Here is a 14,011-nt window from a genome sequence, read left to right on the forward strand (position 1 = left end):
GGCAATAACTGAAGTTTATACATTTTGCTTTCCTACTCTCTTTCTCATCCCAGTGATTAACCTTCAGGTCTCCTCGTATTTGGATTCTTGATATTCGACTTCTATCTGCCAGTCAAGAGAAACTTGACCTTTCTTCAGTCTCCAGATGCAATTTGGTGGTGACTCACTTGCTCTGGTCTCTGGCAAGCAAAGGCCGCAGACAATGTGACTCTGCGCCAGCTGTTATACTAAAATGATTTTGCAGAACACAGACTGCGCCACTCAAAGGTTAGAGTCGTTTTAATATACCCACTCTTACCAGACCCACGTACACAAATACACTGGCAACATGCACTCAACGCTTTTTTAAAAAATGGTATTTATTCAATGCTTACTATATATCAAACACTGCTCTAAGTACTGGGGTAAGTACAAGTTAAATTAGGACGGATAAAGTCTCTGTCCCGATGGAGCTCACAGCCTAAGCAGGAAGGGGAACAAGGATTTAATGCCCTTTTTACAGCTGTGGAAATAGAGGCACAGAAGTGACTTGCCCAAGGTCACACAGCAAGCGTCAGAGCCGGGGTTGGAACCCAGGTCCTCTGACTCCCAGGCCTGTGCTCTTTCCACTAACCACACTGCTTCTTACCCAGAACACACAATTCTCCAAATGCAGCTACTAGCTTTTCGTTAAGAAGGGTCTGCGTTGACAGTTTCAGCACTCTATTTTCACTGGAATAAAAGTGAGAAGCAGTGTGGCCTGGGGAATAGAGCATGGGCCTGGGATTCAGAAGGGTCTGATTTCTAATCCTGGCTCCACCACTTCTCTGCTGTGTGACAATGGGCAGGTCACTTAACTTCTCTGTGCTTCTGTTATCTGTAAAATGGGGATTAAGACTCTGAGCCCCATGTGGGACACAGACTGTATCTGACCTGATTAAAATGTATCTAACCCAGCGCCTTGGACTGTGCCTGGCACATAATAAGCGCTTAACAAATACCACAAGCAAAAAATAGAGTGTCGTTCATTTAACTTAGCACCTCCTTCGAGACCTACATTAAGATACAGCACATACCTATTGTACCAATTGAACAAGAGCCAGTTGAGTCCTTCCAGTTGGTATTCCCTGAGCTGGTTTCCATTTTTGTATTCCCTGGACTGTTCGATTTTATTCCAGGTGTTTGAAGGAGGACGGTCCTTTGTGATGAAACATAAAAGGAAACATATTTACCAAGGTGCTCTGTTGATAAAACTTAATTGAAAGCTCCTAAAAGTTCTAAATAGGAATAAAATGCATTCTGGAAATCATTAGGTAAATGGAAAACAGGAACGAGTGACTATCCAAACTGATACATTACTGGGAAATGGGTGCAGAAAAACCGAGAGACAATAAGCTTTCCAAGGTGCATTTGCCCTTCAGAGAAAAATAAAAAGGAACAATGATTCAGCATTTATACACAGCTTGAGAGGAACCGGCTCAGGAAACACAACTCATTATCAAGACAAACGGGTCCTCCTCAGCTACGGAAATGGGAAGAAGCCCTAGAGGAGACCACTTTTATCACGAGTGCTTGAAAAATTTCTTCATTCATTCGATCGTATTTATTGAGCACTTACTGTGTTCACTGCACTGTACTAAGCACTTGGGAGAGTACCCTATAACAATTAACAGACACATTCCCTGCCCACAACAAGCTTACAGTCTAGAAAAAACACGGACTCACTACAGAGAAGGCTTCTCTCACGTGATACGTTATGGCGCTAAGATACGGGGCATCCCCTTAGGACAGATAATCACTGGAATATATTTTTCTTTACTTCTTGCTTTACAATTCAGATGCCTGTTCCTTGTCAAATTTTTGAAGGAAAACTCTATTACCACTTGTGTGATTCCTTATAGCCATTCACTGCTTGTCGGCCTCTACGTCTGACTTTGTTAAAGCACATTTCCATTTCCAGGATAATCCTTTATTTACCCTTATTAGATTTCACAAATTGGTTACATTAGTTAAGCAATAACAAAGTCGCAATAGGCCTTGTTTTGGAAGCAATTTTGCATCATATTGAAGAAACAAGCAGGACCCACGAGGTTATATTTGCCTTGGTGCAGTTGGTTGAAGTAGCAACTTCAAAACACCCTCAGTGGCTAAGAGCCTTTCCCCCGAGTAGTTGCTTTAGTTTACTCCGGAAGACAAGCTTCACTCCCCTGATGGAACCTAGCCCAGCATTTCCTAGACCAGCAGAAAATATTAGTGTGTTTTCAAAGGGGCTTTAAAATAATTTAATAAAATGAACCAAAGTCTTTTATAACTAACCTTTAGAAAACTTACCTAACATTAGCTTCAAAAATACTTTGAAATTACTGGATGCTCTTAAGTTATTCTATGCAAAAACAATTAATTGAGCATCATCAACAATAGCCACTTGTAATGCTCACAAGGAAGATAGCACTCTACCAGCGGCTGATTAGACTGTGATCCCGTCATTGGGCAAGGGACTGTGTCTCTATCTGCTGCTGAATTGTACATTCCAAGCGCTTAGTACAGTGCTCTGCACATAGTAAGCGCTCAATAAATACTATTGAATGAATGCATGATTATTCTTTATTTTAGGAAAGAAATCCCAAATCAAAACTGGTTGCTAAGGGAAACATCCAGGGGCACAGGGTGGAGGGGACCTGGGTCATGCTCATCTCCCAAAAGTAGCCACACTTAAAAAAAAATGGTATTTGCTAAGGGCTTACATTGTGCCAGACACTGTGCTAAGCACTGGGGTAGTTACAAGCTAATCAGATTGGACGTAGTCCGTGTCCCACATGGGGCTCACAGCTTTAATCCTCCTTTTACAGATGAGGTAACTGAGGCATAGAGATGTGAAGTGACTTGCCCTAGGTCACGCAGCAGACAAGTGGTGGAGCCGGGATTAGAACTCAGGGCCTTCTGACTCCCAGACCCGTGTTCTATCCACTTAGTCACGCTGCTTCACACTAACACTTTGTTAGAATCTCCTTGTTTGGGTCACTGAGCCTGGGTCCTGCATTACTAACCCAGCTACCCTGCCATCCTCCTATCGGTCAGTCTATCATATTTATTGAGTGCTTACTGCGTGCAGAGCACTGTACTAAGCGCTTGGGAGAAGAGCACGGTAGGAGGGGCCTCATGCTTCAAAGTGTGGATCTTCTACTTGCTGATGGAAGTTTTGGGACAAATGGTATGGTGCATTGGTGCCCCAGGCTTAGCCAGTGCCAACCAGGCTGGCTGTTTTACTCCTTGGGCAAATCCTGGGGGTTTAAGGTGGTCTGTGACTACTTTAATAACACTTTTATATTTTATTTTGATTTGCTTTCTTTTTCATGTGATACAGTGATGCCTGCATGACACATGTGCCATTTTCTGATGTTTTTGTTCAAACGTGCTCGCGGCAAACAATAGCAGACACCAACCCATTGTTATTGGGGATAATCCCAGTATTTTTAGCACTAATACCACTCATCCTGTCTCCAGAGTCCACCCTGGAATCCCGGATGTCAGGTAGCCCACCTGACTGAAAGGCTGCATTTCAGGTTTTTCCATTCCCTGGCTCTTTTCTCCTTTTCCGGAGCATGAAGCTCCTAGCATCGCATAGGCAGACTAGAAGGCCTTTAAGAAGGTGCTAGAGGAAGCAAACTCATGGCAAATATACATTGCCTGCACCAGTTCAACCTAAGCCTTGAGTGCTGCCATGCTGAACCATGACAGACGGAACCAAAATACAGTGCCAGTGCTTACCACATTGCATGGCACACAGTAAGCGCTTAGCAAATATGGTTAAAAGAAAATTTCCTTAAGCTAGGTGTCTCATGAAATATCACTGACACTATTAAGACGTACACCAATTGCATGAATTTTCTTCAACCTGATGTTATACTGAGAAGCAGTGTGGCCTAATACAAGAACATGAGCAGGACTGGGAGTCAGAAAACCTGGGTTCTAATCCTGGCTATTTTACATTTCTGCTGGGTGGCCATGGGCAAGTCCCTTAATTTCTCTGTGCTTCAGTTTCACCATCTGTAAAATGGAGATTCAGTACCTGTCCTCCTTCCCCTTCAGACTGGAAGCCCCACGTGTGTCAAGGACTGTGTCTGATATGATTGCATTGTATCTATTTCAGCACTTAGTTCAGTGGTTGGTTCATACGAAACGCTTAACAAATACAGCAATTAGGACAATTATTATTTGTTCAGGATAGAAAATAGATTTGCAGGGTTATACCAGAACACTTCTCCATCAGTCAATGGTATTTATTGAGCTTTTACTTTGCCCAGAGCATCGTGCTAAGCCCTTGAGAGAGGACCCTACCATCCAATACATCAAGAGTAGTTAGAGTGAATCCCTGACCACAAGTAGCTTAGAGACTAGAGGGGAAGACAGTCACTGAAATAAATTACAGATGGATATTTACATAAGTGCTTTTGGGCTTGGGGTTGCGTGAATATCTAAGAGCTTAAGGAGAACAGGCCTAAGCATATAGGTGGCACAGAGGAAAGGGTTAAGATGTGAGGACTGAGTTGGAGAAAGCCTCTTGGAGGAGATGTGATTTCAGTAGGGTTTTGAAGATGGGGAGAGAGGGAGGGGGTCTGTCGGTTATTAAAGGGGAAAGAGTTCCAAGCAAGAATGAGAACGTGGGCAAGGGTGCGAGAAAGATGAGCTCGAGGTTCCGTGAGAAAGAAGGTTGGTGTTGGAGCAGCGCAGTGTGGATGATGAGTTGTAGCAGGAGATCAGCGAGATAAAGGAGGAGGAGGAGAGCTGACTGAGTGCCTTGAAGCCTATGATAAGTAGATACGGAGATGGATGGGCAAGCATTGGAGGTTTCTGAGGAATGAGGAGATGTGAACTGAATGTCTTTTTAAGAAAAAAGACACAGGTAGCAGAGTGAAGTACGGACTGGAGTGGGGAACAGCATGAGGATGGGAGGTCAACAGGGAGGCTGATGCAGTAGTCAAGGTATAATATGATAAAAATGTGGATCCGCATGGTATTTTTCATGATATCCAGTTTTCCATTAAAATTAAAATACCCTTAATTTTTCCAAAGTGGCCAATACTATTGCAGAAGAAAAGGCATTAAGAATCTGCTGAGTTTTAAAGTATTTTCCCCTTTCCCCAAGAGCGAGATTTCTTTTAACCACTAGGCTGAACATAATTTCTAAAGCAGCTGGCTGCAACTCAAAGCTCACAAAGATGCTCCTAAAGCAGTTTCCTGTGGTTCTCAAATTCTACCAACAGCACAATATAACACTGGTAACCCCACTTTGACATTTCAAGGCAGAAATGTTGATGTGATTCACCACATTCCATTTTCCCAGAGGGGGGAGACTGGGTCAAGCACACTCTTCCAAACTGGCATTTGATATATAACACTGTAGTTTTCCTTAACTTAGTGCCACAGATATTTCAGGGAAATGGCGGCGTAGCAATGGACCATTTTTGACACCTCAAGTACCTTCTGGTGGGTTGTCCCATGACCAAATTTGGAGCTCTGGACAGCATCTCTGAATCCTCAATTAACTATGATTAATCATTTCCTGGAACCACTGTGCATGTTTGGCTTAGATCAAAGATGGCCCTTGAAGGACTAGGTCTAGAATGTTCTTAGTAAGATGCAACTTTCTGCACTTCAGTAATGAAACGGTAAAAAGTGTCCCTGCTCTTGTCCCTGGTGACCGTGCTCTGGGACCCCAGATGGGGCCAACCCATGAGGAAATGCAATCATCACCAAATAATTACTCGAAACCCAAGCAATCCTGGTACCAGAAAGCCTAGCCCAGGAAACAATAGCGATGCTGCTGAAATATGCCAATATTAAGGTCGATGAAGAAGACATACAGGTCATGGAAAAGCGGGTTGATGAATTTCACACTCTCTAAAATCTGCCTAATCTGTAACTGTATGAATCCACAGTTAGAAGTCAATTACAAGAGTTACGTAAACAAAGGGTATCCTCACCAAACGTCTCGAATCAGGCCGGGAAGCTTGCAGTTGCTCAAACTCCTCTATTTTTGCCTGATCTACATCTTCTTTTAATTCCCATGTGCTGTCTTCATATGGCAACGAGCACCATTTTACTAAGTAGTAAATAACAGGCTGCAAACAACAAAAATATTTATTAATGTCACTGTTTCAAAATGAGAACATCTTGTAAAGAATCCAAAAGTTCTAAACACATAAAGGAAACTAAAATGTTTTGATAAAAATTAATGAAACCCCGGTCTTTCTGAACCATATTTCTTGGGAAGAGTTTGCTGTTTGGTTTGCTTAGTATTTCTGAGCCAACATTTACCTCACCAGTGTCCTTATCTTCACAAAATGAGACTTCCAACACTCTGTCTACTTCAACATAGTCTGGATTGAAAGGTTCTTCTTCCACCTGAAATGCAGGAATAACAGTGAGCCACTGAGTGGAGGAAATGGGAAGATTTAAGTGAAGGCAATAATACCTCCTAGTTCTTCACCTCTGGAGACCAACGTGCAAATCTGGTGGGAACTAGAGTCAGAATAATTTTTGGTGCTTTCAACCGGTGGGAATTTGTCCATATTAAAAAAGCATGCCATTTTACAACTCACTCTACCCAACGGATCAGGAGAATGCTAAAACTGGAGGAGGGCAATATTGGAACACCTAGAGGGGGTGACAAGCTTTTGAGTCTTTCTTTTTTCCCAGTAAATCTATGAGAACACATTTTTGAAGTTCAAAAAAATCATTTAGAGTACACCTGTAGAACATACAGAATGATTTTCCAGGTAGACTTTTTAAGAGACAATGTGTACATTGTGCGTTAATACAGGTAAGTATTGTTGCAAAGGTTTTTGTGATCGAACAGCAATAGAGGCTTCATGTTTTGGGTTTGAACTCTTCATACTATGCACACCCGGCACACAACTCAAAACACGACGTCTTAAAATGCGCGCGCGTGTGTGTGTGTGTGTGTGTGTATACATTCGTGCAAATACAGGGAATGTTTTGCCTTCAGCAAATGTTAGTCTAAATCCTTTTGCTTTTCTTACTTACATCTGCAAAAAAATGTGCTCTTTGTGCTTGTCTCAACTTGAATCGTTTGATTTTCTGCTGGATCCTTTTATCTTTCAAAAGCTGTTGTTCAGTGGCCCACTCGCAGTGAAGATAGGAGCTAAAATGTCATAATTAGATCATTACATGGCGAAGTAAACTGAGGGTAGCATTTACTGGGATAAAGTTAAAGTTTAATAAAAAGCCCTGGCTCTTCATTTCCAACATCAGCAACGGCATTTATTGAGCAGGCAAAAAAACAGAACCTCCCTTTCAAAAATGTGCCAGTTTTCAAAAATTAAGAACTTAGTTTCTTTGCCATCTGTTAACACAGAAACAACCAAGTTAAGCTTGAAAGCAATGATTTCAAAAAAAGATCAGCAAAGAGAAAGGAATAGAATTAGGATACAGGGATGAATCTTTGGAATTCTCTTTCCATATTTTATTGTGTTTGCCACGTTTCCTTTAAAGGAAATGTCTCCATATGATTTGATTCTCTACTTACAGAAAAAGAATCCTCCAAAAATGAAGAGGCAAATGCCAAAAACATCCATATCAATGTAAACCAAAAAATATTTGGAAACCATTTGCTAGAATTTGGATAAATATGTGTCCACAAATACTTAGGAACATAGTATTGTAGATTTACCCATACCTTGTACTTAAAATTGGCATTTTAAAAAAATCATCATACATGGGAAAGTCAGTTTTCAACTGAGCTACAACTGAACTGCTGGCAGTCAGCAAGACACACAATGAGAGAACAAATAATTACTCTACTCTTCCCCTAAAACTGATATAAGACATCCCCTAAATTCTGTATTTCAAAGTCAACCAACAGAATTTTTAAAGCTGTTTCTCAGCTTCCTCATTTACCATAATTATTCCTGAATGTTACTCAATTGTGAATTTTATACACTTATGAATTTCACAATGAAGTTCGTGCTACATCAGAAACAAGGAACATTTTGTCACCTAAAAAAAACCAGAGGCACTATCTTATCAGTGCCCTACTTGTAAGCATTGTATTTGTAGTATTTCTTTCTAAATTATGTCCTCGTTCTATCGTTAACCTATATGATACTTACTAATTCTTGTATTTCACAAAAAATTCTTCCGCTTCAATCATCATTCCAGTGGAAATCTACAAGAATGAAATAAGCTCTTAAGATCCTGGGGTAATTGTATGATAGAAAGACATGTGTTCTGAAATAAGTCTACTTACCTCCTTCTTAACGATCCTAGAAGACAAAATTTTGTCTACAATTGCAGCATCTTCTTCACTTGGATTTTCCTATGAACACGAAGAAGACATTCATTTAGAAATCTATTTTCAGTGCTCACTTTGATGATTTACGGTTAAAAACGTGGTTTCTAAGAGTCTAGTCGGGGACTCATATTTCTTCTCGTCTGTGTTTCCTCCACGGATTTAGTTTTTTACCACGCACGCAAGCCTGCTGGGCCTTTAAAAGGGCTAAGACTGCTTTTGTTTATTTTTGTGCAAATCAACTGAACAGAGAATTGCTTTCATGTAGCAGAAACTGTTTATTCTTACACTAACTAAAAACATACAGCACATTCAGTTTTTAGTTCATTTAGCGCTGATTAAACATGGACACACGTTTACCTTCTCAGGAGCCTTTTGGGCTTCAGTATGTCATATTAAGAATTCAAAATCAAAAAGAGGAAAGGGAACAAGTATAGGGCAAATTTATGATTGGGAAATCACAGAAAAGGCTACTTTTTCCTGAATTATTCACTTGTGATACACCCAGTCGTTGATGCAACTCAGCCAAACCTCTGGGGGTTTCTTGGGTTACTCTGACCAGTTTAAAAGATGAGGACAAACAGCTAAAATGCCTGGCATGTAAGGTGGATACCTACTCACTTTTTGGTACAATCAGCTACAAATCATTTTCTCTACCTGCCTCAAAAAAACCCAAAACTTTTTTTGCTTTAGCTGGACTCTCATCTGTAACTAAAACCCCCTTTAATTTCAATGAAGTTTTTAATTTATATGACTATTCTTGTGACTTTTTTAGGTATGCTTTTTTAAGGGACAGAGCACATGTGGTGAGAAAACTGTCTTGTAATTACATTACCAGAGGTATTTTTTATGCTCTTACTCAATGTCAAGCCCTGAACAAAGCACTGAGGTAGATAGAAGATAATTAGCTAAGACATAGTTGGCATGTAGGCTTAAAATATATATATATATATATATATATATATATATATATATATATATATATATATATATTTATTTAAAGTAAACACACAAAGGGGAACATGATAATAAAGTCCCAGGCATCTACTTCCTCTATATTTTTCTTGCATTTTAGAGAGTTACGTTCCAGTTTGAAACTAGAAATTCAACAAAATCTATTTGAATTTTCCACAAATGGCAGAAAGGGCAGAGTGGGTATCTTAATAGATAAAGCACCCAGAATTTCAGGAGAAGGATCAATAAAAACATCACAGTTGGCATTTATCATACAAGGATGCAACGAAAAGGAGGACCACAAGAACCTATCTGAAAAAACAGTTTTGGGGCGGGGAGGTGGGGACAATGACATACTAGGCCAGATGAAGTGGTGATAAGGCCTTCTCACTTTGGAGAACGAAAGAGGGAAGGCAAGGAGGTTGCCTTGGTGGGCATCAAGCCTCAAAAAAACAACAGTTAGTTGCAGGGTATAAGGCCACACATTCCCTGCTCAAGAAAAAACAATGGTATTTATTGAGTGCTCACCATGCGCAAGAGCACAGTATTAAGCGGTCTGGATAGTGCAACAACGCAACAGAATTAGCAGCCACATTCCCCGGGGATAATCAGTTTACAACCTACAGAAAAGTTGCATTTGACTCGGCTCAGTTCACAAAACCTACACTACATATTACATGAGTTTCATGGATTAGAGCGTTCAAAGGGAGCTGTGTCAGACACTAGCATTAAATCAGATTTCTCAGCCTAGGTTTTCAGCCTGAGACTCCAAGACCAAGGGTCTTTGGTGGTTCCTTAACACTGTCGCATACATTTTATTCCTGCCCTGGTGGGGATTGGGGAATAGAGACGAAATTATTTCACCTCAGCTGCCCTATCCAGCCAGAATCACAACCCTCCACAGGTTTGCCACAGCCCATTCTCTTGATAGAGCAGCAGCCTCGGGAAATGATGATACCTGGCTTGCCTGTATCCACCCCAGCGCTTAGTTCAGCGGCTGGCACCTAGTAAGCATGTAACAAATGCCATTATTATTACGATATACCCAGAATTAAAACCCACTTCCATAATAACAGAGCAAAAAGGCTGCACTATCTGATATTTAGATAGCATAAGTCATCAAAATGGCTTTTGAAAATCTCTCTTCATCAGTTTTTATATTTTAGAAGTAAGAACACAATACAGCCTTGAAAAAAAATGCTAACACTAATTTTCTGTTGCCATTTTCCACTGTCAGTGAAAAAAAATATCAAATGAATAATTCAGAAGTCCCCAAGGACAAAGAGGGAAAAGAGAGAACACTGAATATTATATGGGTGGATCAGTTAGGTGACAAAAATAGATGCAAAAAGAAATATTGGAGAACGAATAGAAGACATACTTTCAAGGCCAAGGATCCTGAATTTTACTTACCACAAATAACTGCAAGGGCTGTTCAGCTGGTAAAGGGGCCGAGCTCTTTTTGATTTTCCCAGAAACTTTCACTTCTTCCTCTGACTGTTTCCCTTCTGCATCTTCGGCATATTTTTTTCTTTTAACTTGACGATTGGATCTTCTCTTCTGCAATGAGACCGTCCCCGCCACCCCCGGCCCCAAAGAGAGTTATTATGTCTTATTTTGAGGAGAGGCATATTTTTAAATAAGTCGACAATTTTGTAGATTAGGCTGAGATTTTTTGGAAAGCATTGACCCTCATCCTCTTTTCTGCTAATACTTCCCCTTAATAATAATAATAATGGTATTTGTTAAGCGCTTACTATGTGCAGAGCACTGTTCTAAGCGCTGGGGGAGATACAGGGGAATCGGGTTGTCCCACGTGGGGCTCACAGTTAATCCCCATTTTACAGATGAGGCAATTTAGGCACAGAGAAGTTAAGTGACTTGCCCACAGTCACACAGCTGACAAGTGGCAGAGCCGGGAGTCGAACCCATGACCTCTGACTCCGAAGCCCAGGCTCTTTCCACTGATCCACGCTGCTTCCCCTTGTGCCAGTGAGCGGGGAACAAGGCCCCACCCAGTCATCTGTTGCCCTATTTTGGCAACAATCAATCAATCAAATTTATTGAACACTTACTGTGTGCAGAGAATTTTATTAGGATGGTTGGGAGAGTACAATATAACAGAGTTGGCGGACAGGTTCCCTGCCTAGCGTGATCTTTCAGTCCAGAGGGAAGGATGAAAAAAGGGAGCAAATCCATGTGCAAGGGTGACACAGAAGGGAGTGGGAGAATAGGAAATGAGGGCTTAGTCAAGGAAGGTCTCTTGGAGGAGATGTGCCTTCAATAAGGCTTTGAAGATGGGTAAAGTAATTATTCATTCATTTATTCAATCGCATTTACTGAGCATTTACTGTGTGCAGAGCACTGTACTAAGTGCTTGGAAAGTACAATTCAGCAACAGTTAGAGACAATCCCTATCCAACAATGGGTTCACAGTCTAGAAGGGGGAGACAGACAACAAAACAAAACAAGGAGACAGGTTTTATATCAGTCGGATATGAAGCAGCAGGACGTGGCCGGGAGGTCGGTGGCAAGATAAAAAGAGGGGAATGATTTGCCGTTGGCTTTAGGGGGTTCGCAATCCCAGGATAAAGCCCAATTTTAAGGGGGCAGAGTTACAGAGGATAGCCAGAGGGTCATTTATTCCAACTGCCTACCTTCACTGGTCTTCTTGGTGGATCACAGGGGACACCCTTTGGTTTAATTAGGCACCCTTTGGTTTAATTACTACTTGACTCATTTTCGTGTTCGATGAATGCCACCGCTACCAGTTAAAATGATAATGAAAACCTTGCTTGGAAGATTATAAGATGCATGCTTTCTACTCCTTTTACGGGGATGCACGAAACACTTAGCAATAATTAATAATGAATGAGAAGGTTTTTGCCCACATCAGCACTCTTGGGTTTCTTCTGACTCCATCCACAGTCCTATATTATATACTGTTCCGATTCATAAAAAGTCATCTGACATTTTGAGGATGCATTTTACATTATAATGAAAATCAGCCTTTGCCAGGAAACAAACCAAATCTTCTTCTGTGAGCCGCCAGGTCTCACCCAGTGGAATTATAAGGCAGAGATAATATCCTAAGGGACCGCAACACCTTCCACTTTCAGTCCTTATTAACTGCCTACAGAGAGTGTTCCTGCATGTTTTTGTAGAAAAATGATCTGGCCAGTAGAGTGAAGTATGGACTGGAGTAGGGAGAGACAGAAGGCAGGGAGATCAGCAAAGAGGCTGATGCAGTAATCAAGGTGGGATAGGATAAATGCTTGGATAAATGTTGCAGCAGTTTGGATGGAGAGGAAAGGGGTGGATTTTATTCATTCACTCATTCAATCGATCGTATCTACTGAGCGATTACTGTGTGCAGGGCACTGTACTAAGTACCTGGGGGAATACATTACAGCAAGAAATAGACACATTCCCTGCCCACAATGAGCTTACAGTCTAGAGGTGAGGGAGACAGACATTAATGCAAATAAATAAATTACAGATACGTACATAAGTGCTGTGGGATTTTTAACGATGTTGTGAAGGTAGAACTGACAGGATTTAGTGATAGATTGCCTGTGTGGGTTGAATAAGAGAGGGGAATCAAGGAAAATGCCACGGGTAGAGGCTTGTGAGACAGGAAGGATGGCAGTGGGTGCTGTCTTCAGTGATGGGAAATTCAATGGAAGAGCAGGGTTTGGGTGGGAAGATAAGGAGTTCTGTTTTTGACATGTAAAGTTTGAGATGACGGCAGCACACTCAAGTAGAGATGTCTTGAAGGCAGGCGGAGACATGAAACTGCAGAAAGGGAGAGAGATCAGGGCTGGAGATGAAGATTTGGGAATTATCTGCTTAGAGGTGGTAGTTGAAGCCATAGGAGCCAATGAGTTCTCCAAGGGAGTGGCTGTAGATGGAGAATAGAAAGGAACCCAGAACCTTGAAGGCCATCCACAGTTAGGGGGAGAGAGGCAGTGGAGAAGAGGCCATTGGATTTGGCAAAAGGAGATCGTTTGTGACCTCTGAGAGGGTGGTGTCTGTGGAGTGAAGGGGACAGAAGCCAGATTGGAGGGGGTCAAGGAGAAAATTGGAGGAGAGGAACTTGAGACAGTGGGTGTAGACATCTTGCTCAAAGAGTTTGGAGAGGAATGGTAGAGGAAGCTGCAGGGTCAAGGGAGAATGTTTTTTTTAGGAGAGGGGAGACTTGGGCATATTTGAAAGGAGTGGGGCAGAAGCCACTGTAGAGCAAACAGCTGAAGATGGCGGTTAGGGAGAGAAGAAAGGATGGTGCAAGTGGTCCAGACCCTATTCTCTACCCTCTTCATCACCTCTCCAAACCTGGATTACTCCTCCTTGCCTCGGGATGTATCCTCGTCGTTTCATCTCTTTCTCCGTCCTCCATTAAGCCCCCGTACCTGGTTACACTTCAGGATAGGGGTAGGTGGATTCACAAAGAGTGACGGGTTCTGTGGTTCCCTTATGGTGGAAGGTAGTTACCCCACACCTTCAGATTCCCCTGCACTGATGAGGAGGAGAGCAGGGCAGTGCCCAAAGGTTCACATGACGGTGGAGGTGAGGATAGAGGCCGGTCAATGGGCAGGGTGGAGGTCCTTCCAGGATTTGATGGTGCCCCGCCAGGTCTGATCTGGAGCTTGATGATATATTAGCACCACCTTCGGCCTATCTGCCTTTCTGTGACTCAGTGGTTGACTTTTTTAACATTGAGGGTGGCTGCCGTGCTACCCTACTACCCAAAATTCAATAGCAGCTTAA

At 41.8% G+C, this 14,011-nt stretch overlaps 1 protein-coding gene across 8 annotated transcripts in view; it reads right to left on the reverse strand.

The window, feature by feature from the left end:
• CHD9 (chromodomain helicase DNA binding protein 9) overlaps window positions 1-14,011 on the reverse strand; it is a 208,292-nt gene that overhangs the window by 50,888 nt on the left and 143,393 nt on the right. For all 8 annotated transcript variants that reach the window (XM_029075871.2, XM_016226833.3, XM_016226832.3 and 5 more), the window contains 7 exons: window positions 10,658-10,804; window positions 8,249-8,317; window positions 8,112-8,167; window positions 7,027-7,144; window positions 6,298-6,384; window positions 5,964-6,101; window positions 1,056-1,177 (listed from right to left, as the gene is read on the reverse strand). In XM_029075871.2, coding sequence (XP_028931704.1) covers window positions 1,056-1,177; window positions 5,964-6,101; window positions 6,298-6,384; window positions 7,027-7,144; window positions 8,112-8,167; window positions 8,249-8,317; window positions 10,658-10,804 — 737 coding nt within the window. The remainder of the gene's footprint in view (window positions 1-1,055; window positions 1,178-5,963; window positions 6,102-6,297; window positions 6,385-7,026; window positions 7,145-8,111; window positions 8,168-8,248; window positions 8,318-10,657; window positions 10,805-14,011) is intronic.

Source organism: Ornithorhynchus anatinus, chromosome 11 (genome assembly GCF_004115215.2).
Source record: "Ornithorhynchus anatinus isolate Pmale09 chromosome 11, mOrnAna1.pri.v4, whole genome shotgun sequence".
Classification (NCBI taxonomy): Eukaryota; Metazoa; Chordata; class Mammalia; order Monotremata; family Ornithorhynchidae; genus Ornithorhynchus; species Ornithorhynchus anatinus.